Raw genomic sequence first — 25,374 nt, 5'->3', positions numbered from 1 at the left:
AAGCCCTGCTCCTTTCTGCACCAACAAAAATCTCTGCAATAGGATGCAACTTCATGTAGGCAACATAAATTGACAGAGAAGGAATGGGTGAGATTCTGGCTTCAGGCTTCACCTTCAGATCCTAGAGCCCAAGAAAACCCATCCCACACTCCTTTACTCCTTGACAAGTTTGGCTAGGCCACTGGGGATCCCTGGGTCCTGAGTGCAAGGGAGACAATGCTGGTGAGAGCCATAGACTGAAGCCTGGGTGGCAATGAAAAGGAAGAATAGACTCACTGAAGTTAGCAGTGGAGTGAATCTCCAGCAGGGTTATCTGTGTGTCCACATTTTACCTGGATGGTGTGGGGTTCAGCCTAGGCTGTCCTGGGACTCTAAGGGGTCTATCAGTTTTGTGTCTGTGTGGAGGGTGGGGGCTGTGGTTTATATGGGACAGGCAGAGTGTGTTTCAGCAGAATCCTGCCCCCTCTCCAGAGGGTTGCTGCCCATTGATCCCAAGGGGGAAGGGATATACAGTGTACTGTGGCTGGAATCCTAGAGGAAGCGCTGGCCTTCTGTGGTGAGAGTACAATCTGATGAGTGTGCTTCACTTCTGGGAGTGTTAGCCACAGAAGAGTGCTTTTGGAACAGATCACTGGTTTCTTTCTTTTTTTTCTTTTAGAAAAAGCTGTGGAATATGCTGTTCTAACAAAAACATTAGGATGAAGCTCAAAATGTAAGAGACAACTGCTCTGACTGAAACCAGAAAAGTGGGGGTGGGGATGGGGGGTGCTGAAGTTCCTCTTGCTTCATCTTCTAGAACCCCCTAAATGGGACTCCAAGGAAAGTCCTTTAAAAACCACTGACCTAAAAGATAACAAACAGAGTTCCATACGGTGTATGAAGAGGGATCTGAGATCATCCTTTCCAGGAAACCCAGAAGACAAGAAAAGGTCTTTCACGAATTGCTTGATCAGTCTGCTGGTGGCTTTGCCTTGACATCGGAAGACAGTCCCTGTTTGCTCAGGGAATCACACCCCAGAAAATTGTGTCATTGTTCTGAGCTATGATACTAAAGTATGCCCATATGTCTGTCAGAAGTCCAGGGGGCGCTTAGAGAAGATCCTACGGCCTCGAGTCCCAAGGCTTAAAGAGGGCTTCATCATGCCCTAATTTGTAGTGCAGCTGCATCATTGGGTAGGGCCTGCAAGATGGTGATGGCACCTAAGTAAGATGTTATACCACATGGACCAGCATCCAGGTAGCCCTAGGTAGGAAGAGAAAAGTCAAGGCTGAGATGGAGCCCCCAAGACAATAAACAGGATTGTGTAGACGGTGGCCTGATCCTTTATCTGCTCTTCCTCTCGTTGCTCTTTTCTGCTGATGGTGGTCAGTTCAAGCTCATGACACAGACCATGAAATTCTCTGATCCTTCTTTTCCAGTGCCAAGTCAAGAATTTCAATTTCCACGAGAGGGCATTGACCTTATGGTTCTTTCCTACTGGGCTCTACAGAATTTGAAATTGAAATGAAGCTGGGGTACAGGCTGGGCTGTTTCACAGGTGTCACTTTGAATCCTGGTATTCCCTTTACCACTTTACGGGGAGTCTGATGATGTTTGACAGGAGGATGATCTAGGTCACAATGGCCATGAGTTTCAGGTGATCCTGAAATGGTGGGATAAGTTTCTCAGGGACCTGCCAAAGAGAAGTACAGGCTAGACCTAAGAGTAGCCCCAAAATACACAGCCCTGAATGTTCTGAGGGCTGATTAGTGCCCCCAGAGAGAGATGGTGGTGGGAGTTAGCCCAGGTAATTCAATTTCCTCTAGTTCAAACTCTATCAGTTTGGGAAAGCGAGGGTTCTATAAGACGTGGGTCAGAAATGTCTGGATAAAATCATCCCATGGGCAGTGGGTGGGGCCCCAGCAAGATGGGAATATCAAGGAAGGAGGCTCAACCTTTCCAGAGTGGAAAGAGTTGGAAGATAGCATTAGTGTGGAGTTGAGACAGAATTAGATAGACACACAGTTGAATAGCATTACCACATTCTCTTGTTGTCAACTAAGGTGTACTCCTTGGTCTTCTATCAAATGCTTTTTTGAACCCAGATCAAGTTGTTTGGGCCCAGAGGCCCTTCTCCTTAAAGCTGCCTTGTGTAGCTGGCTATACAGGTCAGGGATTCTAATGCAGCAAGTGATGGGCTTTGAGAACCCAGAGTCAGAGTCAGTCCACTCCCTCTTCCTCAAGAAAGGCACCAAGATGCTGTTCAAGAAAGGAGGCTCTGCCTCAAGTTGGCCCAGAGGAATTCCTCAAGGGCCCAAGCTTCTGGCTTCTAGGCCTCTCACACCCACTCACCTTCCTGTTGGTGGGATGTCATGATTGTAGGGACTGTGTAGGAACAAGGTTACAGCATTAAACCACCAAATATATCTTAAAATATATATTAAACCACCAAACATATCTTAAAATATATATTAAACCACCAAATATATCTTAAAATACTGGTCCATCTTTCAGTCCAAATTCCAACCCCAGGGGTCTTGCTGGTGGCAGCATTTGGAGCATAGCCTCTCTCCCCTGATGTTCTTAGTGATGACTCCAGCATAAGGAGCCAAGAAAGCCTGGGATAGTCAGTGAAGGAAACACCCAGGGTAAACCAGAGTCTTCTGGCCCAACCTTATAAGCATCAAGAAGAGCTTTAATTCCACAAAACAAATGTTAGAACTAATAAACAAATTCAGCAAGTTGCAGAATACAAAATCAACACAGAATCAGTTGTGTTTTTATACACTAGCAATGAACAATCCAAAAAGAAAATTAAGAAAACAGTTCCATTTATAGTAGCATCAAAAAGAATAAAATACTTAGGAATAAACTTAAACAAGGAGGAAAAAGACTTGTATCCTGAAAACTACAAAATATCGCTGAAAGAAATTTAAGAAGACACAAACAAATGGAAGACATCTTGTGTTCATGGATTGAAAGACTTAATATTGCTAGATGTCACCACTACCCAAAGAGATCTACAGATTTAATGTAATTTCTATTAAAGTACCAATGGTATTTTTTGCAGAAATAGAGAAATCCATCCTAAAATTCATATGAAATCTCAAGAAACCTTGAACAGTCAAGACAATCTCAAAAAAGAAGAAAGTTTGAGATCTCACACTTTCTGATTTCAAACTTATTACAAACCTACAGTAATCAAGCAGTGTGACACTGGCATAAAGACACACAGACCAATGGAATAGAATAGAGGCCAGAAATAAGCCCTCACATATATGGTCAAATGATTTTTGACAAGAGTGCCAGTCTTTTCAACAAATAGTGCTGAGAAAAGTGGATATATACATGCAAAAGAATGACATTGGACCCTTACTTTCATCGTATACAAAAATTAACTGAAAATGAATCAAAGACCTAAGCATGAGTGCTAAAAGTATGACACTGTTAGAAGAAATCAGGGGAAAAGCTTCATGACCTTGCATTTGGCAATGATTTCTTAGATATGACACCACACACGTAGGCAACAAAAGAATAGATAAACTGAACCACATCAGAATTAAAAACTTCTGTGCATCAAAGTACACACTCAGAGCTACAGAGTAGGAGAAAATATTTGCAAGTCATATATCTGATAAGGGGTTAATATCCAGAATAAGAGCTCCTACAACTCAACAACAACAAAAAACAAATGATCCTATTAAAAAGTGAGCAGAGGGGCTCAGTTGGTTGGGCGTCCGACTTCGGTTCGGGTCATGAGTTTGAGCCCCATGTGGGCTCTGTGCTGACAGCTCAGCGTCTGAATTTGGCTCAGGTCATGATCTTGCAGTTTGTGGGTTCGGGCCTGTGTCAGGCTCTGTGCTGGCAGCTTGGAGCCTGGAGCCTGCTTCAGATTGTGTCTCCCTGTCTCTCTGCCCCTCCCCCACTCACGCTCTGTTTCTCTCTCTCTCTCTCTCTTGCTCTCTCAAAAATAAATAAACTTTTTAAAAAAAGTGAGCAAAGGGCTTAAATAAGCTTTTCTCCAAAGAAGATATACAAATGGCCAGTGAGCATATACAAAAATGCTCAACACAACTGTAAATCCTTAAAGAAGTAAAAATTAAAGCCATAAACCATATCACCTTACACCTATTAGGATGACTAGTTTTGGGGAGAGGGTTGTTTGATTTTTTTATTTTATTTATTTTTTTTTTAATTTTTTTTTAACGTTTATTTATTTTTGAGACAGAGAGAGACACAGCATGAACGGGGGAGGGGCAGAGAAAGAGGGAGACACAGAATCGGAAGCAAGCTCCAGGCTGTGAGCCGTCAGCACAGAGCCCGACGCGGGGCTCGAACTCGCGGACCGCGAGATCGTGACCCGAGCTGAAGTCGGACGCTTAACCGACTGAGCCACCCAGGCGCCCCTGTTTGATTTTTTTTTAATTAATTAATTTATTTTGAGAGAGCACGCACAAGTGGAGGAGGGGCAGAGAGAGAGAATCCCAAGCAGACTCTGCTCAGCGGGGGGCCCTATGCAGGGCTCAATCCCACAACCCAGAGATCACAACCTGAGCCCATATCAAGAGTCAGCCACTTAACTGCTTAAGCGAGTGAGCCACCCAGGTGTTCCTAGGAGAAGAAGAAGGAGAAGGTGGAGGAGGAGAGGAAGGAGAAAAGGATAAGAAGAAGCGGGGGGGGGGGGGGGGGGGGGGGGGGGGGGGGGGGGGGGAGGAGTGGGAAGAGAAGAAGGAAAAAAATAGCAAGTGTTGGAAAGAATGTGGAGAAATTGAAACTGGGGACTTTGTGCACTGTTAGTAGGAATGTAAAATGGTATAGCCACTATGGAAAACAGTATGGCAGCTCTACCCAAAATTTAAAATAGGATTACCATATGATCCAGCAATACCAGTTTTGAGTGTTATATCAAAAAGAATTGAGAACCAAGTCTCAGAGAGATATTTGTACACTTATGTTCATAGTAGCATTACCACAAGAGCTAAACATGGAAGAAACCCAAATATCAGCCAATGAATGGATAAAGAAAGTGTGGTGTATATACATATATATATGTATACACACACACACACAATGGAATATTATTCAGCCTTTGAAAGGAAGGGAAATCTGACATATGCTACAACATGGATGAACCTTGAAGACATGATGCTAAGTGAAATAGGCCAGCCACAAAAAGACAAATACTATATGATTTCAGTTAAATGAGATATCTAGAGAAGTCAAATTCATAGAAACAGAAAGTAGAGGATGGTTACAGGGGTTGGAGGGAGTTATTTAATGGGTACAGATTTGGGGTTTTATAAGATGAAGAAATTCTGGAGATGGGTTGCACAACAATGTGAATATACTTAATACAAGTGAACTGTACACTTAAAAATGGTAAAGGTGAATAGAAAAGTGGTAAAGGTGATAAAGTTTATGTTATGTCTATTTTACTATAATTTTTAAAAATGAAGAAGGGGCTGGGAAAATAAGATAAAAAAAAAAAAAAAACAGAGAGGGACGCAAACCATAAGGGACTCCTAGCTACAGAGAACAAACTGAGGGAGGGGCACTTGGGTGGCTCAGTCGGTTGAGCCACCGACTTCGGCTCAAGTCGTGATCTCGGGGTCTGTGAGTTCGAGCCCTGCGTCGGGCTCTGTGCTCACAGCTCAGAGCCTGGAGCCTGCTTCGGATTCTGTGCCTCCCTCTCTCTCTGCCCCTCCCCCACTCATGCTCTGTCTCTCTCTCTCTGTCAAAAATAAATAAACATTAAAAAAATTTAAAAAAAACCCTGAGGGTTGATGGAGGGAGTGGGGGGGGGGGGATGGCCTAGATGGGTGTTGGACGATGGACATTAACGAGGGCACTTGTGATGAGCACTGGGTATTCCATGTAAGTGATGAATCACTAAATTCGACTCCTGAAACCAACATACACTATATGGTAACTAACTTGAATTTAAATAAAAACTTGGAAGAAAAAAGATGAAGAAGGGCTCTAAGGAGGGCTGAAAAATAGGCACATAGACCAAGAAAGAACAGAGACTCTGTTGTCCCTTAATCCTGATCCAGAAGAACCACAAAGTGAGGTAGAAAGGTAGACCAAGCTTGAGAGTCCAGGTTCCTCTGAGAGAGAAGAATCTCAGGATCCAGACTGTATTTTCCTTTGCAGGCTGTATACCTATACCTGAAGGGCTCGTCAGCGCCGTTCAGCCATTGCCATGACCTAAAAGTGTTAATCAGCTTTGGGTGATCTGTTCTGAGTCAAGCTTAAGGAGAGCACCTCCCTTTACCTTCAGAGGTAGAATTAATGTTAGGAAGTGAAACATTGACTTGAGTAGTCTTAAGCACTACTGTGAATCTTATCCAGTCAGGTCTTCACTGGAAGAATACCTTTTCGAATTAAGTAAGTATAAGGATCAAAGACAAATATGAGTGTCAGGTGACCAACTGAACAGTTGTTGCTAAGGTGTATATGTGACTTAAGTCAGAGGATATGTCCCAGTATTATGCAATTCTGAAAATTCTAGCTCAAAACTTAACTTTAACTCAAAGTTCAGTTGTAAAACACTGAATAAAAGAGAATCCTGGATAAAATTAGAAAAATGTGGCCCACCTAGTTAGATAATTATATATATAGTATTTTGTATTTCAAATCCAGGCTGATATTTAAACAAATCTGTGAAAATACAGGCAGAAATTAATTAATTATAGGATGGTGATAGGAGGGTTGATATGATAACAGATCATTGGCCTTTTCAGTTCACCAAACTTCAAGATTAAAAAAAGAGATGCCTTACTTCAGAGAACATTTAAGATTTCAAGGTTTCAAAAAACTAACGTGGAAAGAGTGCATGGATTGATTACTTAACCTATATCTGTACCTCGGGCATCCTGGATACATGAATATTTGCTAGGTTAAAACAAAAAAACAAAAAAACAAAAAACAAAAGCCTAAGTTGGAGAATGGGACAAGCAAAGTAATCACTATTATGATTTATGAATTTATTGATTTTGTTATAAAATTTGAAAGAGATGAAAAAACATACAAGAGTTCAATGATTTTGAAGATTTTGCCTTAGGACTAAAAAATACTTTTCCTGTAAGATTGGTACTTACAACTTAACTTATTTTTTGTGCCTCCATAGCAGAGATAATGTAAGTTAGAAAAAATAAACTACAGTCTCTACGCTGAACAGCAAATAAAATAGACTTAGGAACTGTTAACTAACCTTATTGTGGTAACCATTTTGCAATATATACCTGTATCAAATAATCACATTGCATATCTTCAACTTATATATGTTGTATGTCAATAATGTCTCAATAAAGCTCAAAAAATAGGAAACAAAATAGACTTATTTAGTTACCATTGTATGAAGGGTTTGGGGATCTCTAGCTCTGACCTCATATAATTTGAAGTTAACATTTTGAAACACACGAACCTTGAATTTTTGCCCCGGCACACATTTTAATGTTCACATTCAAACAAATCCAAATGCCAAGGAGAAAATTTTCTGGCACTATGTTTGTTTTATATACAAGTGGGTGCCTTAAGTATAATTAGGATATTATTTTGTTTTGGAAAATTAGGTGCATTTTCCTTTAAGAGTACCACTCGACGCCACAGGATGTAAAATATAGGCATGGGGTACGGAGTACATAAACTGCGCGGAACTTAGCTGCACAAGTTATGGGAAAAGCCTGAGATACATTCAAAGGCTCCTATAACATAGTCCATGACGACCTGGATGCCCATTTGACACTCTGAGTACCATCAAGGCTGCAGAGGATGATCATGGAAGAAGAGGGCCTCCAGCACCTTCTATCAGGCAGATCCTGCTGTGTTGCTATTACTGCATTGTAAGCATTGAACATACAAATGTTACCAATAACTTCTAAAAGTACTACGACATACAGTGTGTTTAAAACATAGGTTACTTCAACCACAAACCTCATGTCTATTCATTAAAAATAGAAATACTACGCAGTTGCACTGGCATCAAAATTCAAGGGAGAATGTAAAGTAACTATTTTCATCAAAAAGCTCACGTGTGCACAATAGATTACTCCTATATGCAGATGGGAAGAAATGGAAGTCTTTGGGCAAAAGAAGTAAAACTAACAGGTTTGGCTGGGTTCTCACAGTGCTGGCCAATTTTTAAAAATTGAATTAGTTGGTGGGGCACCTGGGCAGCTCAGTTGGCTAAGCATGATCTCACGGTTTGTGAGTTCAAGCCCCGCATTGGGTTCTGTCCTGGAGCCTGCTTTGGATTCTGGGTTTCCTCTCCCCTCCCCCATCTGTGCTCTGTCTCTCTCTGTCTATCAAAAATAAATAAACGTAAAAAAAATTTAAGAAAAAAATTGAATTAGTTGGGACGCCTGGGTGGCTCAGTTGGTTAAGCGTTTGACTCTTGATTTTGGCTCAGGTTATGATCTCAGGATTTGTGAGATCAAGCCCCTGGTCCAGGCTCCGCGCTGACAACAGGGAGCCTGCTTGGGATTCTCTCTCTCCCTCTTTGTCTCTCTCTCTGTCTCTCTCTTTCTCTGCCCCTCCCTGCTAATGTTCGTTCACTCTCTTTCAAAATAAATAAATAAACTTTAAAAATTGAATTAGTTGCCAATATTTAATACAATTAAAATGTAAATTGTAATTCAGTCATGAGTCTCATCCATTTAAAGTTACCTACCTGGTTCCTGTAGCATTTGAGTTGGTGATCCCTGTTTTATGAGGGGAAAATCTAATACTTCCTTCCAGAAGAAAATGGTAGAATTTTGGAAGATTATACTATTTGCTTTGATACCCTCTAGATTATGTCTGCATTGGTATCAGTATTCTTAAAAGATATAGAAATCACTATTAATCAACTAAACTAAGGGATTTAATTTTGGGAATAATAAAAAATCAAACTTATAGGCTTAAATATATCAGGACAGGTGTGACCATTAACTCTGAAGTTTTTCTTAGATAATTTTTTAATTTATTATTTTTAAATTTTTAACATTTATTTATTTTTGAGACAGAGACAGAGCATGAATGGGGGAGGATCAGAGAGTCAGGGAGACACAGAATCTGAAACAGGCTCCAGGCTCTGAGCTGTGAGCATAGAGCCCGACGCGAGGCTCGAACTCACAGACCGTGAGATCATGACCTGAGCCGAAGTTGGCCGCTTAACCGACTGAGCCACCCAGGCGCCCCATAATTTTTTTAAATTTAAATTCAAGTTAGTTAACATACAGTGTAGTCTTGGCTTCAGAAGTAGATCCCAGTGATTCATCTCTTACATATGTGGTCATCCCAAAATGTGCCCTCCTTAATGCCCATCACCGATTTAACTCTCCCTCCCACCCAAGCAATGAACTTTTATAGAATGTTTAGGATCACAGAGATCAGACTGGAATAGGGCAAGCTGTCCCACATTGGTGTCAAATGTTACATTTCAAAAAACCAAACTCTGATACCATTTCAAGAGTTGAGTCTCTAAAGCATTAGTTTGTGTTAAAATTCAGCAGAGAGCTGAACTCACTTTAGAAGCAGTATATAACATTGAAGGAAAGGAACACACTTCAATTAGTAACAAGATTATCTAACACAGATCAGTTTGAGGGTTAAATACTAATAAATTGTAAGGGTCCAACTGTTCTGCAAGACAGTACATATGCTTCCTCTCTCCTGAAAATGTAGCAGGGAGCATTTGGTGACTCTGAGTGGGAGCAGGAAGGAATTGAGAGATTGGGTCATCTAAACCTTCAAGGATTATTCATGAACGCATATGGAGTATATGTGTGCTAAGAGACATCACTTGTCAGGAAATACCTGTGTAACACATAACTACTAAAATTATGAATTCCACTGCCAGGCAGACCTCTTTTCAACTAGATTTGCTTATCCTGCTCTCTCGAGCTGCTCTGAATCTGAACAGGTGTATAGGTGGGCTGCCACAGGTCACAGAATTTGTCAGTGATGTGACACCTGAAAAACCTGTACAAAAGGGGGAGGCAAATGATAAAACTCAGGCTGATGCCACTGGATGGGGCCCAGATGATGAGGAAAGATGGACTACGACAAGCGGAAGCATCATCAGAAGCTCCTTTGTACAGTTGCCCTCATCCCAACAAGTTGTATTGGACTTCAAACAGCAAGAGTGCCCCCAGCATTGTGAGCTTAGTTCCTGAACCAGACTCCAAGTTTCATCATGTTCTGAACTCTGTGCACGCTATTCCCTCTACGTAAACACCTGCCCCCTCTCACCTCCTTTCTGTATTTGACTACTTCTTGTCTATCCTTGAGATCTCAGCTTGAATATTAATACCTCTAGGAGCCCATCTTGACCTCCCAGACTAAGAAAGGTGCCTCTTGCTATTGTGCCCACAATCCCTCCAGAACTTGAAAGACACTGATCACACTGAATTGTAACCCCCTTGTTCACTATCCCCACATAGCCTCAGACTCAATGAAGCTAGAGGCCAGGGCTGTCTTGCTCACATTTCTATTCCTAATATGGAGCAAGTTACTCAGAAGATGTTGGCTGGATGGTTGAATAAACTCAACATGTCTGCTTCTTAGCTGATTCAGCTACTCTCAACTGGCCTCTGAGCTATGGGACTAGCTAGTGTTTGTGGACAAGACTTAGAAGATAGCCAACAATGGCCAACAATGGTCTCGATGCCTAACAGAGCTTCCCAAAAGGGAGAAATTCTTGGGACAAGTGAACCAGATTCTGTATGGAGGCTGGAACTTCTCAAAAACCTGTCTGGAAAGAATGAGGTGGAAAAGGAGGATACACACGTGAAGGGGAGGAGGAAACTTGGAAATATCTCTTCAAGGCAAAGTAGAGGTGATAACATCTTGATCTGAAATTGAGAAGCACAGACCAGAGGTCAGATAATCTATATAGATGAAGGAATTATTTCATGAAGGAAAGAACTCTACAATGGAAGAAGCTACCAGAGCCCCCTTTAGGTGTAGACGGTGAATAGGAAGTCTGAGACGGTGTGAGAATTAGTTGGAGTCAATAAATGCCTGTCAATTAGGTTCCATTCTCTCCCTGATCATGGGGAGCTTCTTCCACCTAACAACACCATGACTGATCTTGGATAAGACAGGGAGAGAGTCTTATCTAAGGGAGAGAGTCAGCAGACATCAGGGCTATTGGCAGATATCCTGGAATGATATAAGACCAAAGGGTGAGAAAAACACCAAAGAACTGACACCAGAAGCTAGCATCACTTTTCCAGTATGGAAGCTGGCTGGAATGTAGCTGGTTGTCAGAAAAGCACAGACTCTTTACCCCTCCTGTTCTTAAGGAGCACTGGTCTTTCCAAAGTGCTTCTAAAAAACCTTTGAAGCCTTTCAGTGGTCCTCAGCAGAGAGTCAAGTTCCTTACTATGGCTTGCAAAGTCTGTGTTACTAGACTCATCTTTTGCCATAAGTAACCAGATAATTGCAGTGAGGAAATGAGTGGCCTCAATCCAGAGTGGACTGGGTCCTCTCTGATCAGAAGAATATGCAAAAGGAGAATAAGTCCAGCCTGGTTCTTCAAACAAATCTGGAAATTCCATCTGAAAAAAAACAGGAATGAACTCTTTCCAGGGCAAGGTGTCAAGAGCTCCCTTCCTCTATCTCCAGCATCTTCTTAGGCTCTTCCTGCTTCTTTTGGGTCTGGGGACTCTAGGACCCCCTCTCTCCTCAGCCTTATATGGGAAGGCTAAGCTGTTTCTGGTGTTGAGCAACACTGGGCCCCACTTTTCCCCCAACCCAAGGAAGCTCTAGTAACAAACCATAGATAGGACTGACGTGAGGAGTAGACCCACCATCCCCTACATGGGTGATACCCTGAGGTTTGTCAGATAGGGAAGTTACCTCCTCGACCCTCACTGGCAGCCGGCTTCACTTGGATCGGACGATTCATCTGAAAGACATTGGACCAACACACCTAGTCAGTATGACTGCCTGATCCTGGCACCTGGCTTCTCCTCCCCTGGATGCCTCAGGATCTAAGCCCTGGCTCCTTTGAACTCTGCACTCCACCACTCTCATGGTGGGCTATAGATTTTCTCCAAGATTCCTTCCTTAAACTGGGGAATTTAAAAAGTGCTGAAATCTGAAGGGTTGGTGATAGGAAGCTCGGTGGCAAGCCAGGATGGACCGTGGTGGTTAAAGAGATTCTGCTTTGGGCTCTGGGCCTGGACTATGTGCGCCTGTCCCTCTGGCTCCTGGACCTCCTTAAAGGTTTTGAGTGAGAGGAGTTGGGTGGGAAGGTGGAATTAATACTGAAGATTTGTGTTTTGTTCTAAAACTGAGAATATAATTCTATATGTTATTTAGATTAAACAAGCTGGGAATTGGATTCCGCCATTTAATGGTTGTATGACTTCAGTAAAGCCACCCTCTCTCAGATTCAGCTTGTTAGATGGGGGGAAGGCTTCCCAAGCTTCTGTATTACCAAAGTTCCTACAGCCACCCTCTCAGTTCCCTCCCTGGGTCCCCCTTCCCTTGAGGATGTTGGCATTCTCCAGGGCACCATCTTCAGCCCTCCTCATCCCACTGTTCCCGTTCTTCCTGGAGAGTCTCACTCACACCCACAGCCTCAGTTACCATGCTCACAGGGCTGACTCAGAGCTCTGCATCCCCAGCCCACACCTCCCTCCTGAGCCTAAGACCCATGTACCCAGCTGTTTGCTGGACAGCCTGACTAAAAAGTCCCACTGGCATCTTCCACTCAACGCACCCATACCAGAGCTTATCTTTTTGCCCGGACCTGATCCTTCCAGTCATCCAAGCTAGAAACCTGGAAAGCAGCTTGACTCTTCCCTTTACCCCCTCCCCCCCCAACCAATTTCACCTTCTAATTCAGGGGTTCCCTGATCAAGGGTAGATAAGAATCACCTGGGAACCATAGCAGACTCTCAAGTTAGGGGACTGTATAATTTGTAAAAGCTCCTAGGTGATTTCGACATACACCCCCACACAGTCCCATCCCCCAACCACCCTGAGAGAATTCATGATTGAATCCCCATCTCACCTTCCTCTCATGGGTGTTGTGGGGATCACATGAGATAATGGGGACGCAAAAGGTCTTTGTAAACTGCCAAGAGCTGGGTGCGTAGGAAGTGAGGAATTAATGTTGGGGGCAGACAGCTGAGTGCCGGGAGGAAAGAACAGCGGCCTTCCCGTTCATGGAGGAAGGGGTACTGATGCCCATCTGGCCTGAGAAGGTGATGATCTGACCCCCTCCCTTCAGGAAATGCACTGCTTCTGCACCAATCAGGGCCATTCCATCCTCTACCAATGTGCTCGTTGCCGAGACAACAGGCAGCTTCCTGTTACCATAGCCACAAGTGCTACCCAGTAACCATGGTAACGCCCTGGCAGTCACAGTTGAGCAATTTCCTTTGGATCAAATTTGGGGGTGGGGGAGTGGGGAGGGATTATTAAAAAAAAAAAAAAAAAAGGAAAGGAAAGGAAAGGAAAGGAAAACAGGCCAAGCCTGAACCAGTGCGATCCCCCTCCCACCCAGGGCTCAGGTTCTTATGCGCTCTGACACACCCACCCGCTGGTGGTGGAGCCCCTGCAGTGTACCAGGTTGAGGGTGGGGGCCGAGACACCGACAGGACTCAGGCTGCAGTCTAGAGGGGATGACAGATCAATCCAAGCAGATCAGGGCGAGCTGGGCAGGTCTGGATTGGCCGGGACCAGGGACCAGGAGGAACGGGAACCGTCCCTGGGCATGGCCACCTGTGATTGTGGAGGAGAGACCAAGAGACAGAGCCATGGAGAGCAGAGAAACAAGGAGAGATGAAGAGACACAGGAAGACAGAAACGATGAGAGAAAGAGACAGACCTAGAAAGGGGCAAGGAAAGAGAAATATAGGTGGATATGGGAAGGAAACGAAGGGATAAGGGGTCAGGAAGGGGATGCAGGAAAGGCAGGGAGGAGTGTGGCAGGGGAGAATGAAAGAGGGGAAGAAGCCTGGGGTGGGGGGGCAGTGAGGGTGAGCAAGACCATCATTATTTTATTAGTTCTTAAATAGATCCTGAGAATTTCTCTCTGGAACCTAGAGTGACAAGCACATGTGACAGCAGTGGTTTCCATGGCAGCTGCCTCCCCGGCTGGGTTTCTGGAGAGATGGAGCTCATCAGTGCTCTGGGGGACACCCCTTTCCCCTCCCCCACTCCACCACTCTTTAATGGAGGGTGGGCATTAGGTGGTATATACATGTCCCATAGACCTGGCAGGGTCCAAGCCTCAGAGTCTGGGCACCTGGGCTTTCCACCATGCGGGCATTTCCTGAAATCTGTGAAGAGCCCCAGGCTAGGCCCTTCACAGGAGACAGCAACAACCTTGGGGAATCTGTCCTCAATGGTTTTTAGGGAGGAAGATAATCGCCACCATTTCCTAAAAGCCCACTATACACCAAGCCCTTTCTGGGACGCTTTACATATATTGTCTCTAAATTCCTTCCAACTTCTCTGCAAGGTAATATCATTATCCCCATAGTACAGACGGGGAAGTTGAGGCTTAGGGAGGTTAAATCACTTGTTCAAGATCATGCGATGGGTAAGTGGTTGAGCTGGGATTTGCCCCCAGGCCTATCTGATGCTGAAGCCCATGTTTTTGTGTTGTGCTGCTCAACTCCATTCTTAAGACATGAACACAAGTAATGAGGCACAGAGTGACCAGGGCCTTAGGAGGAGTGCAAAGTACAGTGCTCTGGGAGAGGCTAACTCCAGCTGGAGAGGTTGACACAGGGAAAGCTTCACAGAGGAGGCAAAGTTTGACCCGGGCCTTGCAGGACTGGGGTCATTGGGCCACATGGAGATAATGGGAGAGGTAGAGCTGGAGCCTGAGCACTCCGGATGGCAGGGGGTTGGAAAGGGAGCTGCAAGTCTAAAGGAGCAAGGATTCTGGTAGGCATCTGGCATGGAGGTAGCCAGGGCACAGCAGATTGATTCTGAGTCATATAGATGTGGGTTTAAATTGCGACTCCATTACTGGCAACTTCTTTAAGGTCTTTGAGTCTCAGTATTAGTAAAAGGGGAAATCATGATCCCACCTTGCAGTGTTGTGTTTGTTTTTAATGGAAGGGTGTAAAACTGAAGGGTAGCCAATGGCCGGGTTGGGGCAGGTTGTGAAAATCACAACAAGGAATTTTAACTTTGTTGTACTTCAAAGGCAGTAGGGATCCAGGGAAGGATATTAAGTAGGGAAAGATCCCATGAGCTATCACTGTGCAGAGAAAAGATTGGAAAGGGAAAAATTAGAAATAGGAAGATCACTAATACAGGTAAGGGGTGAGGGTGACCTTAACCAGGGCGTAAGGAAATAGATAGATTCAAGAGATGTTTAGGATGATTAGCTGGACTAGAGTTCTATTGGATGTGGGAACTGAGGGAGAGAAGGAAATACTGGCTGACTTTTAGGTTTATGGCTTAAATGTTGAGGATGTTGGCAATTTGGGAATTTGGAGATGCAGGGGAAGTCTCAGGGGAGGAGGAGCCCAAGAGGATGAGGACAGAGTTGGAGAGAGGTGGTTCTCCTTTGGTCCCCACTGGGAAATGGTTAGGGAGGACACCTAGGATTTAGGTATGCTCTGTGTGGCTGAAGGAGAAAGAGAGCTATCCACATGAACTGCCTAAGCAACCCTACTCTGCCTGGTTCCTGTCACAGCCAGGGGAGAGATGTGGAAGCGGGGTAAGGTAATCCCAGTTCCCCTTTTAGGAAAAGAGGGTATTGCCTCCTTGGCCAAGAATTTGTCATGGGACCTCAGGTGAGCTCTTGCCCTTGGCTGAGCACCTATTCCCTTGAGAGTTTCCCAGGTAGAGTCCAGGCCCATATCTGCTTCAGGGCCAGCCCTGGAGGGAAAATCAAGGGAGAGAATGTCAGAAAGAGGAGAGAACAACCTATTGCAGGCAGTGTAGTGGAGTGGGGAAGGTTGGAGGTAGCAGAGAGGCATATGAGGCCCTGGTACTTTGACCACCATGAGCAGGAGGGAAGGCAAGGCCCTACCCCTTCTCCCTGCTTGACTTGCATAAAAGGTCTACTTTGGGCTCAGCATTGCCCTCTTCAGACATTTCTGCCTTGATGCCAACTATTCCTAACACTGAGCACCTGTGCCCTCAGCCACTTCCACCATGGGAAGAATATTTACCAGGATTACTGGTGGGTCTAAGAGAGGTGTCATGGATGCAGGGAAAAGTGAAGAAGAGAAAAAGCAAACTACACCATTTTCAGCTCTTTGCTCTACTTCACCTCTTCTTCTGATTCAATCCACTGCCAAGTCCCACTGGTTCTCGAGTCTATATGGATATCCTAAACAACTCTCAAGTTTATCCTATCCTCCCCATTCCTGCCCTGTCTCCAGCTCCAGGTCAGCACCATCATTCAGCTGCACTCAAGCAACAGTGTCCTAAAGGATAAGCTGCCTCCAATATTGCTTCATCTTTCAACTCAACCATCACACTGTAGCTGGAGTGAGCTTTTGAAACCGACCCCTCACTCTTTCCTTACTAAAATCCATCCACAGTTCTCCATTTCAAGCCTCTCAATAAAGCCAGACATCCTAAGACTGGCAGTCCAAACTTGTGGGTCCTGCCTCCCTTGCTGCCCAAAATACACAACACTCCATTCACAGGGAGCCTTGGCCTTCTCCATTGGACATCTTCACTGCCAGTTTTCACACTGTACCTAGAATTCCAGAAGTTGCCTTGTCTTCTAGTTTTCTAGACCCTCAAATGTGATGAAATATGGTCATGATTGGGCTCAGATAGCATCTCCACTGTGAAGCATCTCCTCTGTCTCCACTCTGATGCCCTTTTATGTGCCTAGATGTAAATCCCACTGAGATGCAATGAGTTATTTCTGGGCTGGAAAAGCTCCTTGAGGCCAAAGGCTCCAATTCACTCACTGGGCGGCTGCTAGCACATATAGTGCCTTTGTGTGAGTTACAAAAAGGCACTCCCCCAATGATGGGATGAATTAGGAAAAGAAATGTGCCTCCCCCTCTGGGCTGACACAGCCCTGTGATAATGTGCATGGCTTGGTCAATAGAGCATGGCTAGATTTTAGCCCCCACTTGCCCTTTCCACTCAAGCTGTTTTATGCTGGGCACAACTTGCAAAAAAAGCAAGTGCACTGTTATGTCTGTCTCCTTCACAGTGTTTGAAGGGATGGATGTCCAAGGGAAAAGTGGTCATGGGCAAGGATAGAGACAAGTAGGAGGGCACCTTCTGGGATAAGGTTGGCCTTACCTTCTTTAGGTGGATTCTGGAGCCTAAAATGAGGCTGCAAGAAGTAGCTTCAGCTTTATAGAGAAGAAGCTACAGAAGGTGGGACAGACCACTGAGGTTTAAAGAAAGTCCCCCTGAGTAGGGAGCCCAGTTTTGATAGGTGACAGAAATTAGCAGAGGCACATGGAGGGGAGTTATGGTGAGGTCCCAGTCCAGTAGATACTATGACATTTTTCCTAGGGGTTCAGGATTTTTCTCTGGGGAGACAACCATTCCTGCTCCCACAGTGACTATCCTTCTGGTCTCTAGTAGGAGCCCAAATTGAAGTCTTTCCTTGCTTTTCCAGTAGATGGCAGCTGTGCCCAGGACCCAGTGCCTACAGAGAGCTGGACACCCTCCTCCCTTCATGCTGGTGGGACTGAGGCCAGGTGACTAAAGCTGCCACTGCCCCTGGCAGGCCCAGAGGAAAGATTGATGGCACGGACATAGCTTGGGCTGGCCAACAGAGCCATCGACTTTCATTTAGGAGAATAATTAAATATTAATTTGCACTTTGTTAAGCTGAGGACGGTGAATAAAGCCAAACCTGGCAGTACGGGACGAAGCCAGGCCATGCTGGAAGCCTGCAGATGAAAGGGTGGGAGAGGGCAGATGCATCCAGTCACCACCCCCTTCAGAAACATGGACCCCTGTCTGCCACCAGCTTGGTGTAGATAATAGTGTAGTGGTTAAGTGAATGAGTTCTGGAGTCAGACTACCTGGATCTTCCCAGATCTTCCTACCAGTAGCTACCTAACCTTGCACAAGCCACTTGTTTCCTTTGACTCAGTTTCCGCATCTGTAAGGTGGGAATGCCAATAACAATAGCTTCTTCACAGAGGATTAAGTGACTTTGAGAATGCAAAATTCTAGGAACACTGTCTAGTATCAACAAATGCTAGTTATTATTATTTCTCGTTTCTCCTTCAGAAATTAACCCACTAATCTAGAGCTCCACAGCCCTTATCTCAGGTGCCCTCAGCCTCATAAAGTCCTCCCTCTGTGGAGCCCTGTGGCTGGTTGAAGAAGGGTTTTTTTTTCCCCCTCACAAAGTTCATCTTAATTTTTTCAGTGTTCCCATTTGCTTTCAGGATAAAGTCCAAATCCCTCACTCTGGCATCCAAAGTTTCCTCTTCAGCCACTGCTCTCTGGTGGGTCTTCTCTCTGGCCTGGCCCATGCTCACCCAGGCCTTCCTCCAAACTCGCAATCCCATTTCACACCCATCTTGTTCCTTCTGTCTATGCACCTTTCCCATGCTGTTTCCCACATGGAATGTTACAGTTTGTGTCAGCGACTTTCAATTTTAGCAGCAGAAGTCACTTATTCCCATGGTTGGATGAATAACTTCTACTCCTACTCCTACTAACACTGCTGTTACTGTCACTACTGCCGCTGCCACCAGGTAACCTGTACTGAGTGCTTACTGTCTACCAAGAACTATGTTAAGCACTTTACATGAGTTAGTTCACTTAATTATTATAACAATTCTATGAATTCAGTTTTACATATGAAGATGCTTAGGCTTAGAAGTAAAGACTTGCCCAAGGTCACAGAGTTAGTGAGTGGTAGGGCTTGGATCTACACCCATGTCTGTTTGACTCCAGAGCCTGCACACAGAAGCTTGGTAGCAGTAATACACTGGTGTTCCTGGATGCTGAGTCTTCAAGAGTGAGGCTTCAGTTGCTTCAATTACTGGGATTCATCCTAGGACCTGACCCACTCACAGCTTGATCAACTCTAGGTGAAGCTTGTGCCACTGCTGGACAGTTCCAATTCAGAGAAATGATTTCTTTATACTGAGCTGAAATTAGTGTGTCTGTTCTCTATACCCGCTGATCCTGGTCCAGCCCTCTAGAGCCACCCATAGAAAACCAAATCCCTCTTCAGAATTTGAAGGCGGTTACCCTCACCCTACCAGTAATATTTACTGAGATCTTCCCCTGTGCCAGGCACTTGCTAACCTCAGTTAATCCTCACAATAGCCCAGTGAGCTAAGTGTTAGTATAACTCACTCCTTATAGATGAGGAAGTTGAAGCTCCAGAGTCTAAGTAATGTATCATGAGACACAGAACCAGTAAATGACAGAACAGAAATTCAAATCTAGGTCTGTTGAGACTCAAAAAGTCATATTTTTAATCATTATGTTATGATGCCTCCCTGTAGAAGCCCCCACACCCTATCTTCTCCAGCCAAATATCTCCAATTTCTTCAAATCATCATCCATGATATATTTTATTTCCCCATCCCATCCTTGTCTCTTTCTGATAGGCTAATGACCCTCTTAAATCTGAGGCTTAAAAATGGATATAGTCCCAGGCATGGCATTTGAATATGCTTTTTGTAGACATATCATTCCTTTGACAAGAGAAAATGAAGCTCTGTTGTATGGTTTGCTCTTGGTGAACCCACACTAGTTCCTAACAATCACCACTTTCTTCCTGCCACATGGTCCGTAGGTCTTACTTTGCCTTTGGTCCAGTGATTAGCCATTAGCTAAGGCCATATCAGGTATATATAATGGTCTAACTGCTCATATAATCAGGTTCTCTTAGCTTTGGGGTTTCCTGAAACCCCCAAATACTCTTCCTGGTAAGATCCCATTAGTTGACAAACTCAAGGCCACTCTTATTTAAACAAGGGCACTGCTCTGAGAAGCCTCTGTCTCCTACCTTCTCTGAAGGGAGGGGCTTCATGTGTTTGAGTCCCAGACTCTGGCTCCCTCTCATTTGCTCCTGGTTTCTTGCCTAGGGAACATGTGTACCCACATCCAGCCAAGTGTTTGGGGAAGAGGAGGGAAAGTAATCTTGGTGACTCAAGGCACCCCCCCCAAAAAAAAATTACAGGAAGAGGACAGAGGGAAGTGCTATTAAGGACTCTATAACTGGAAAAAGTAGGATACCAGCCCAGCAGGGTCTCTACCTCATGTATCTGCATATATTCTCACACCAGTGACAAATGACACTTTAAGCCATGATTTTAGCCAGTGCGGACAAATTCTAGCATAACACACAAAACTGATGCCTCTCTGAAAAGATGGGGTGGAATACTTGGTCCAAATGTTAAGCCCATTTCTTTGAGCCAGAAGAGTAAATATAACAAGAATTGATAGCTGTTCAGGGCATACGTAAGCCCTGAAAAGTGACTCTGCTTCTAGTTCCTGGCCCCAACCCAGCCCCTACATGCTGCTTTGGCATGCACATAAGGCATGTCCCCAGCCTGAGGTGACCCCCACCCCCCAAACCTGGTGGACTTACCCCTGGCAGGGTCTTCTGCTCGTGCAGTGCACTCTGGGCCTTGAGAGCAGAGTCCCGGGCGCAGTAGGTGAGGAAGGCACAGCCTGGGGAGGAAGAGGCTGGCTCAGGGGATTTCCTGAAACCCCCAAATACTCTTCCTGGTAAGATCCCATTAGTTGACAAACTCAAGGCCACTCTTCTTTAAACAAGGGCACTGCTCTGAGAAGCCTCTGTCCTCCACCTTCTCTGAAGGGAGGGGCTTCATGTGTTTGAGTCCCAGACTCTGGCTCCCTCTCATTTGCTCCTGGCTTCTTGCCTAGGAAACATGTGTACCCACATCCAGCCACATGCTCATACAGTCCCACATCTCCCCTCCCCACTCCAGCTATAAGTCCGGTTGGGGTTAAACCTCCCTAAGCGGCTTTGCCTTCAGCTTTAACCCCAGCCTCCCCCTTCCTTTTCAGATTCATACTCACAGAGTCTCCCAGAATCAGCCTCAATTCCTTCCCAACTCAGTTTCAGATGAGAGGAGGCCAAAAGGAGGAAAATTGTTGACAGCCAAGCCCAGCACCCCACAACTTCTTAACACCTCCCTCCTCCAAGTTTGAAGCTGAGGAATAGGTTAATTTGAGGCTTGCAAGATGGGGCTGGCTTAAGGACTTTCTGTAGAGAAGAGCTTTCATGGACCTCCAATCCTATCCAAGGAGCTTGACCTGTCAGCCCTCCCAGTGCTTCAACATAGAGCCTGCTAAAGGGTTATTGTGCCCTAAATCTTACTTCTCTAAAGGACCCAGTAGTTATGGGACAGAGAATGAGTCTGGGTTGAGCCACAGGGTCAGTCCTACTCCTCTTTGTTCAGACTCAGAAAGTGTAGCCTGCTAGGAAGCACTGAGTCAGGGATCCTTCCTTTCCAACAGTCATTGAGCACTCACTCAGAAAATATTTGTTGAATACTTATTTACTTATTATGGTGGGCATTATAATGGGCTTGGGATGAAGTGGTAACAAGACAGACACATTCCCTGCTCTCATGGGGATTATGTAAAGGATCATGAGGGGTACATAATTTGAGTCCAAAAGGGTTGAAGAATGTTTCAAAGAACACATTGAGTCCTCAATAACAAATAGGGCTTAACCAGGTGACAAGAAGGGTGGTGAAGGAAGATGAAGGAACAGCACGTATGAACAGCTTCATACAGCATGCATGAAGACTGAAGCAAGAATTTGGTGTGTTGGGTAAATGGATAGAAGAGTAGTATGGTTGGAGATTGGTGAAAGGAGGCAGAGAGGACAGTGAGGTGTGCAGGGATCAGGTTATCTATAACCTTGTATGCCTCAGTCTGGATTTTGAACTTTTCCTTAGGAGCAGTGAAGAACCACTAAAGGGTTTTAAGCAGGACTCTGGCACGATAAGATCTGTGTCTTCAAAAAGAGCCTTCTGCATGTGGGAAGGAGAAAGACCAAAGGAAGAGAAAGTGGATGTGAGAAGCCATTAGGAGCTTGGTGAAGTTTTCCACTTAGACCTCAGCCGACTGCAAAGGCAAAGGGGATCATTTTCTGTGATGTCTTCCAAGTGGCTGCCCCCTTCAGGTGGGTGGCTATCTGCTATTCATTGAGTTAAAGGGACCTTAGAGAAACCTGGGACAAACTCTTACTGTATTAACAGGGAAACTGAACCCAGACAGTGTGCCAGGGGCAGAATAGGGTTTAGAATCTCCTAACTCCTAGACTGAGGTTTTTTCAAAGCACTGTGGCTGCCTCCCTCAGTACCCAGCCATCAAAAGGAAAATGAGTCACTCTGGCTTTTGGGTGTCACTATTGCTGGGGAGAAAGTGGGGGAATATATTGACACAGAGACCCTTCCAATCATCTTGCAAGGCAACCCTGCCTTGGAGAGCTGCAGGTTGGTTTGGGGACAAATCACCAAACACCTGATTTCGCTTACATCTCTGCTTCATCTTCTGCCACTAAGCCATATCAGCTGACGTCAGAACTGGGCAGGGCTGGGGCCCAGTCTGAAAGGCTCAGGGGCCCAACTGCTGCCCAAAGGAGCCCCATTTGTACTACCTGGGATAGGGGGTGGGAAAAGGAGGGATGGAAAGACAGAGAAGCATGGCTAGAGGGAGAGACAAATGAAAATTTAAAAACAGGAAGAATTAGAGCTAAATGGAGAGAGAGAACGGATAAGAGAACATTTCAGAGACTCTGATGGTGTTTGAATGAGAAGAGTGAGAATTAAAGGTATCTTATATGCTTCCCAGATGGCCCAGAAAGATTAGCTTGTGCTTACATACTGAAATAAATGTCTAGAAAATAAGAAAGTAAGTTGCTATGGATGGATGGACAGCCAGGCAGCTGGACTGCATTAGAAGGAATCAGGATGATATAGTTTTATTCTTTCATGCCCCTTTTAAAGTAACCCCACCTCCAAGTGTGGAAGAGACACTGCTACCTAGCTGGTCCCAGACCTTCTGTGGGCATTTTCATGAGGCCCCTGTATAAGTGTGCCTCCCAGACGAAAAGAGGTGGCAGCCTGATTCCAGCTCTCAGCCCTTAGGAAAGTACCTTTAGCTGTTACCCAGGACCGGCCACTTTTGTTTTAGAAAAATCATGGAGAATAGTTGGTGACCCTTACCCTTCAAATCCTAAAACTGAAGCATGGTGAAGGTGGGGTAAGATAGAGACCCTTACCCCTCAAATCCTGAAACTGAAGCATGATGAAGGTGGGGGAGAGATAGAGGTGTTTCTCTTCAAATAATTTCTATCCCCTGCCCATGTATGACATGTGACTCTGGCTCTCTTACTCCAGCCCAGCCTGGACAGACTTTTCTGCATGTAAACAAGCCTCCTCCCTCTCTCTACAGGAAGAAAGGGGTGTGGCTGGACAGAACTGTGGTGCCTGTCTCTCTAACAAGGGCAGGGAGAAAATCCCTTCTGCCTCTTCAAACTGACCCACCCTGAGGTTCTGATCCACAGGCTCTACTCCAGGACCTGCCTGCGAAGGAGGGAAAGCAGGAGTCCATAAAGAGGATTGGGGAAGGGTATAGATGAGGCACAAGAGTGGGGAGATTAGAGGATGAAAGAAGTATGGGTTCAGCTGAGAGGAAACCTGAAATGAGGGGGCACACAGGTGGTAGATTTTCCCAGTTGAGGTCAGGGTTCTGGACTCAAGTCAGAAGAGGCAGAGAGTGTTGGGATTCTGGCAGGGGGAGGAGAGATGGGGTTATTGTCAAACATGAGGGTGGAATTTGAAGCTGAGAGCCTCCTCGAGGGGAATTGGATTTTGTGAGTTAGCCAGGCCTGGGTTCTGAAGAAGGGAGGAATTGGGGTTTGGGGGGTTTTAAGTTAGCAGTCTGCATCAAAAGAAGGCTCTGGGTGTTGGCTGGGCTTGGAGGCCAGAATGAGGGGTACAAGTCCAAGACGTGTGTGTGTGGATGGTTAGGCCTGAGTGGGGTGGCACCAGATTGGGGGAGAGGGTCAGAAATGATTGGTCCAGGGTTTGGGAAATTGAGACCCAAAGGTCAAATAAGTTTTCAAATTTCAGGATTTGGAATGTCTGATGAGAGGGATGGAGGGAGGTCCGACTGAAAGGTTGGGACTGTTGGGATGTGAGAGGTGAAGGGTAGGGAGTTAGAGGTTAGAGTGGAGAACACGCCAGAGGATCAGAGTGGTGATCAGAAGGAGGATGTCGGAGAGAAAATTCTGGCCTGGGGGTTCTGTGATCTGGGGAGGAGACTGGGCTGAAGTGGGGCTGGTATTGGACTGATGTTGGACTGACTCTAGGTAGGGCTAAGGTTGGGGCTGCGGTTGAGGCTGGGGTTTGGGCTGGGCCCACTCTAATCGGATTGGGGCAGGGCTGGGCTGGGCTGGGCTGGGCTGACCCCGCGCACCTTTGTGGAGGCCGGTGAGCCGGTCCTTCAGCACCGTCAGCTCGTAGATGCGGCCGAATTCCTCGAACAGCGGCTTGAGATCCTGCTCGTCCAAGCCCCGCGGGATCTGCCCCACGAAGAGCTTGATGGCGTCGTGGTCCTTCATGGGCACGGCAGGACCGGGGTTTAGCCCGCTCATGCCGACGCCGCTGTCCGCGGTGCTGAAACCCAGGCGCGGGCCGGGGCCGGCGGGCGGCGCAGACCCTCCGGGCGCCGCGGCCATATCCCAGCCCGGTCCGCCCTCCCGCCGGTCCCACCAGTCCCGTCTGTCCCGCCGTCCCCTCCCTGGACCAGTGGCGAGGGCCAGGGGGGAGGGGGCGGGGTCCAGGCGGCGAGGGCGGGGGGCTGCACAGGGGGCGGGGCCCGGGTGGAGGGGCGTAGAGGGGGTGGGGCAGGCTGGAAAGGGGCGGGGCCGGGGGCGGGGCAGGACCGGGCCGCGGCGGCGGGACGCTGGGGTCTGGGTTGAGGTCCCCGCGCGGCGCTATCCGGGCTCCCGCCCGAGCTCTCCCGGAGCCGAGCCCCGAGCCCCAGCCCCCGTGCTTGGTGACGTCAGGCAGCTGGCCGCGGAGTCTACGCAAAAGATTTGCATAATGAGGAAGCAGCGACCAATCAGAGCTGCAGTTGACCGGGCTTGGCCGGGGGCGGGAGGGGCGCCTGGGCTCACGCGCTCCTGTTCGCCATGGCAACCGGACCCTCGGACGCCGTGTGTGTGTCTAGTGTGTGCGGGCGTGGCTGTGGATGGCGCGTGTGCGCCTTGGACCGCGTGAGGGGAAGTAGCTTCGTCATGCGTGGTGATGTCTGCGGGAGTCGGAGCTACCCCCTCCTCACACACAGACACAGGCACACACGCAGCCACACACACCTCCAATCACTGGAGCGTTTCCTGCGGGGGTGGATGGGGATTCCTCTTCTTCATTCCCACTACCAAAGCCAGTTTCTCCGGGGCGATCCCACCCCGCCCCATCACACATCTCTCCTCG

At 46.3% G+C, this 25,374-nt stretch overlaps 1 protein-coding gene across 9 annotated transcripts in view; it reads right to left on the bottom strand.

The window, feature by feature from the left end:
- CELF6 (CUGBP Elav-like family member 6) overlaps nt 1-24,687 on the bottom strand; it is a 31,005-nt gene extending 6,318 nt beyond the window's left edge. For 2 of the 9 annotated variants that reach the window (XM_042941490.1, XM_042941491.1), the window contains exons 1-3: nt 24,356-24,684; nt 20,487-20,569; nt 11,825-11,873 (exon numbers count right to left, since the gene is read on the bottom strand). In XM_042941490.1, coding sequence (XP_042797424.1) covers nt 11,825-11,873; nt 20,487-20,569; nt 24,356-24,617 — 394 coding nt within the window. In that variant the 5' untranslated portion in view covers nt 24,618-24,684. Of the gene's footprint in view, nt 1-11,824; nt 11,874-12,986; nt 13,229-13,514; nt 14,120-20,486; nt 20,570-24,355 lie in introns of those variants that run through there. The other 7 variants (XM_042941489.1, XM_042941488.1, XM_042941493.1 and 4 more) reach the window with 7 other exon arrangements.
- Nucleotides 24,688-25,374: the final 687 nt, after the last annotated feature.

This window comes from Panthera leo, chromosome B3 (genome assembly GCF_018350215.1).
Source record: "Panthera leo isolate Ple1 chromosome B3, P.leo_Ple1_pat1.1, whole genome shotgun sequence".
NCBI classification, from domain to species: domain Eukaryota; kingdom Metazoa; phylum Chordata; class Mammalia; order Carnivora; family Felidae; genus Panthera; species Panthera leo.
The sequence above is the reverse complement of the archived record's forward strand: the minus strand, read 5'-3'. Positions and strand labels throughout refer to the sequence as shown.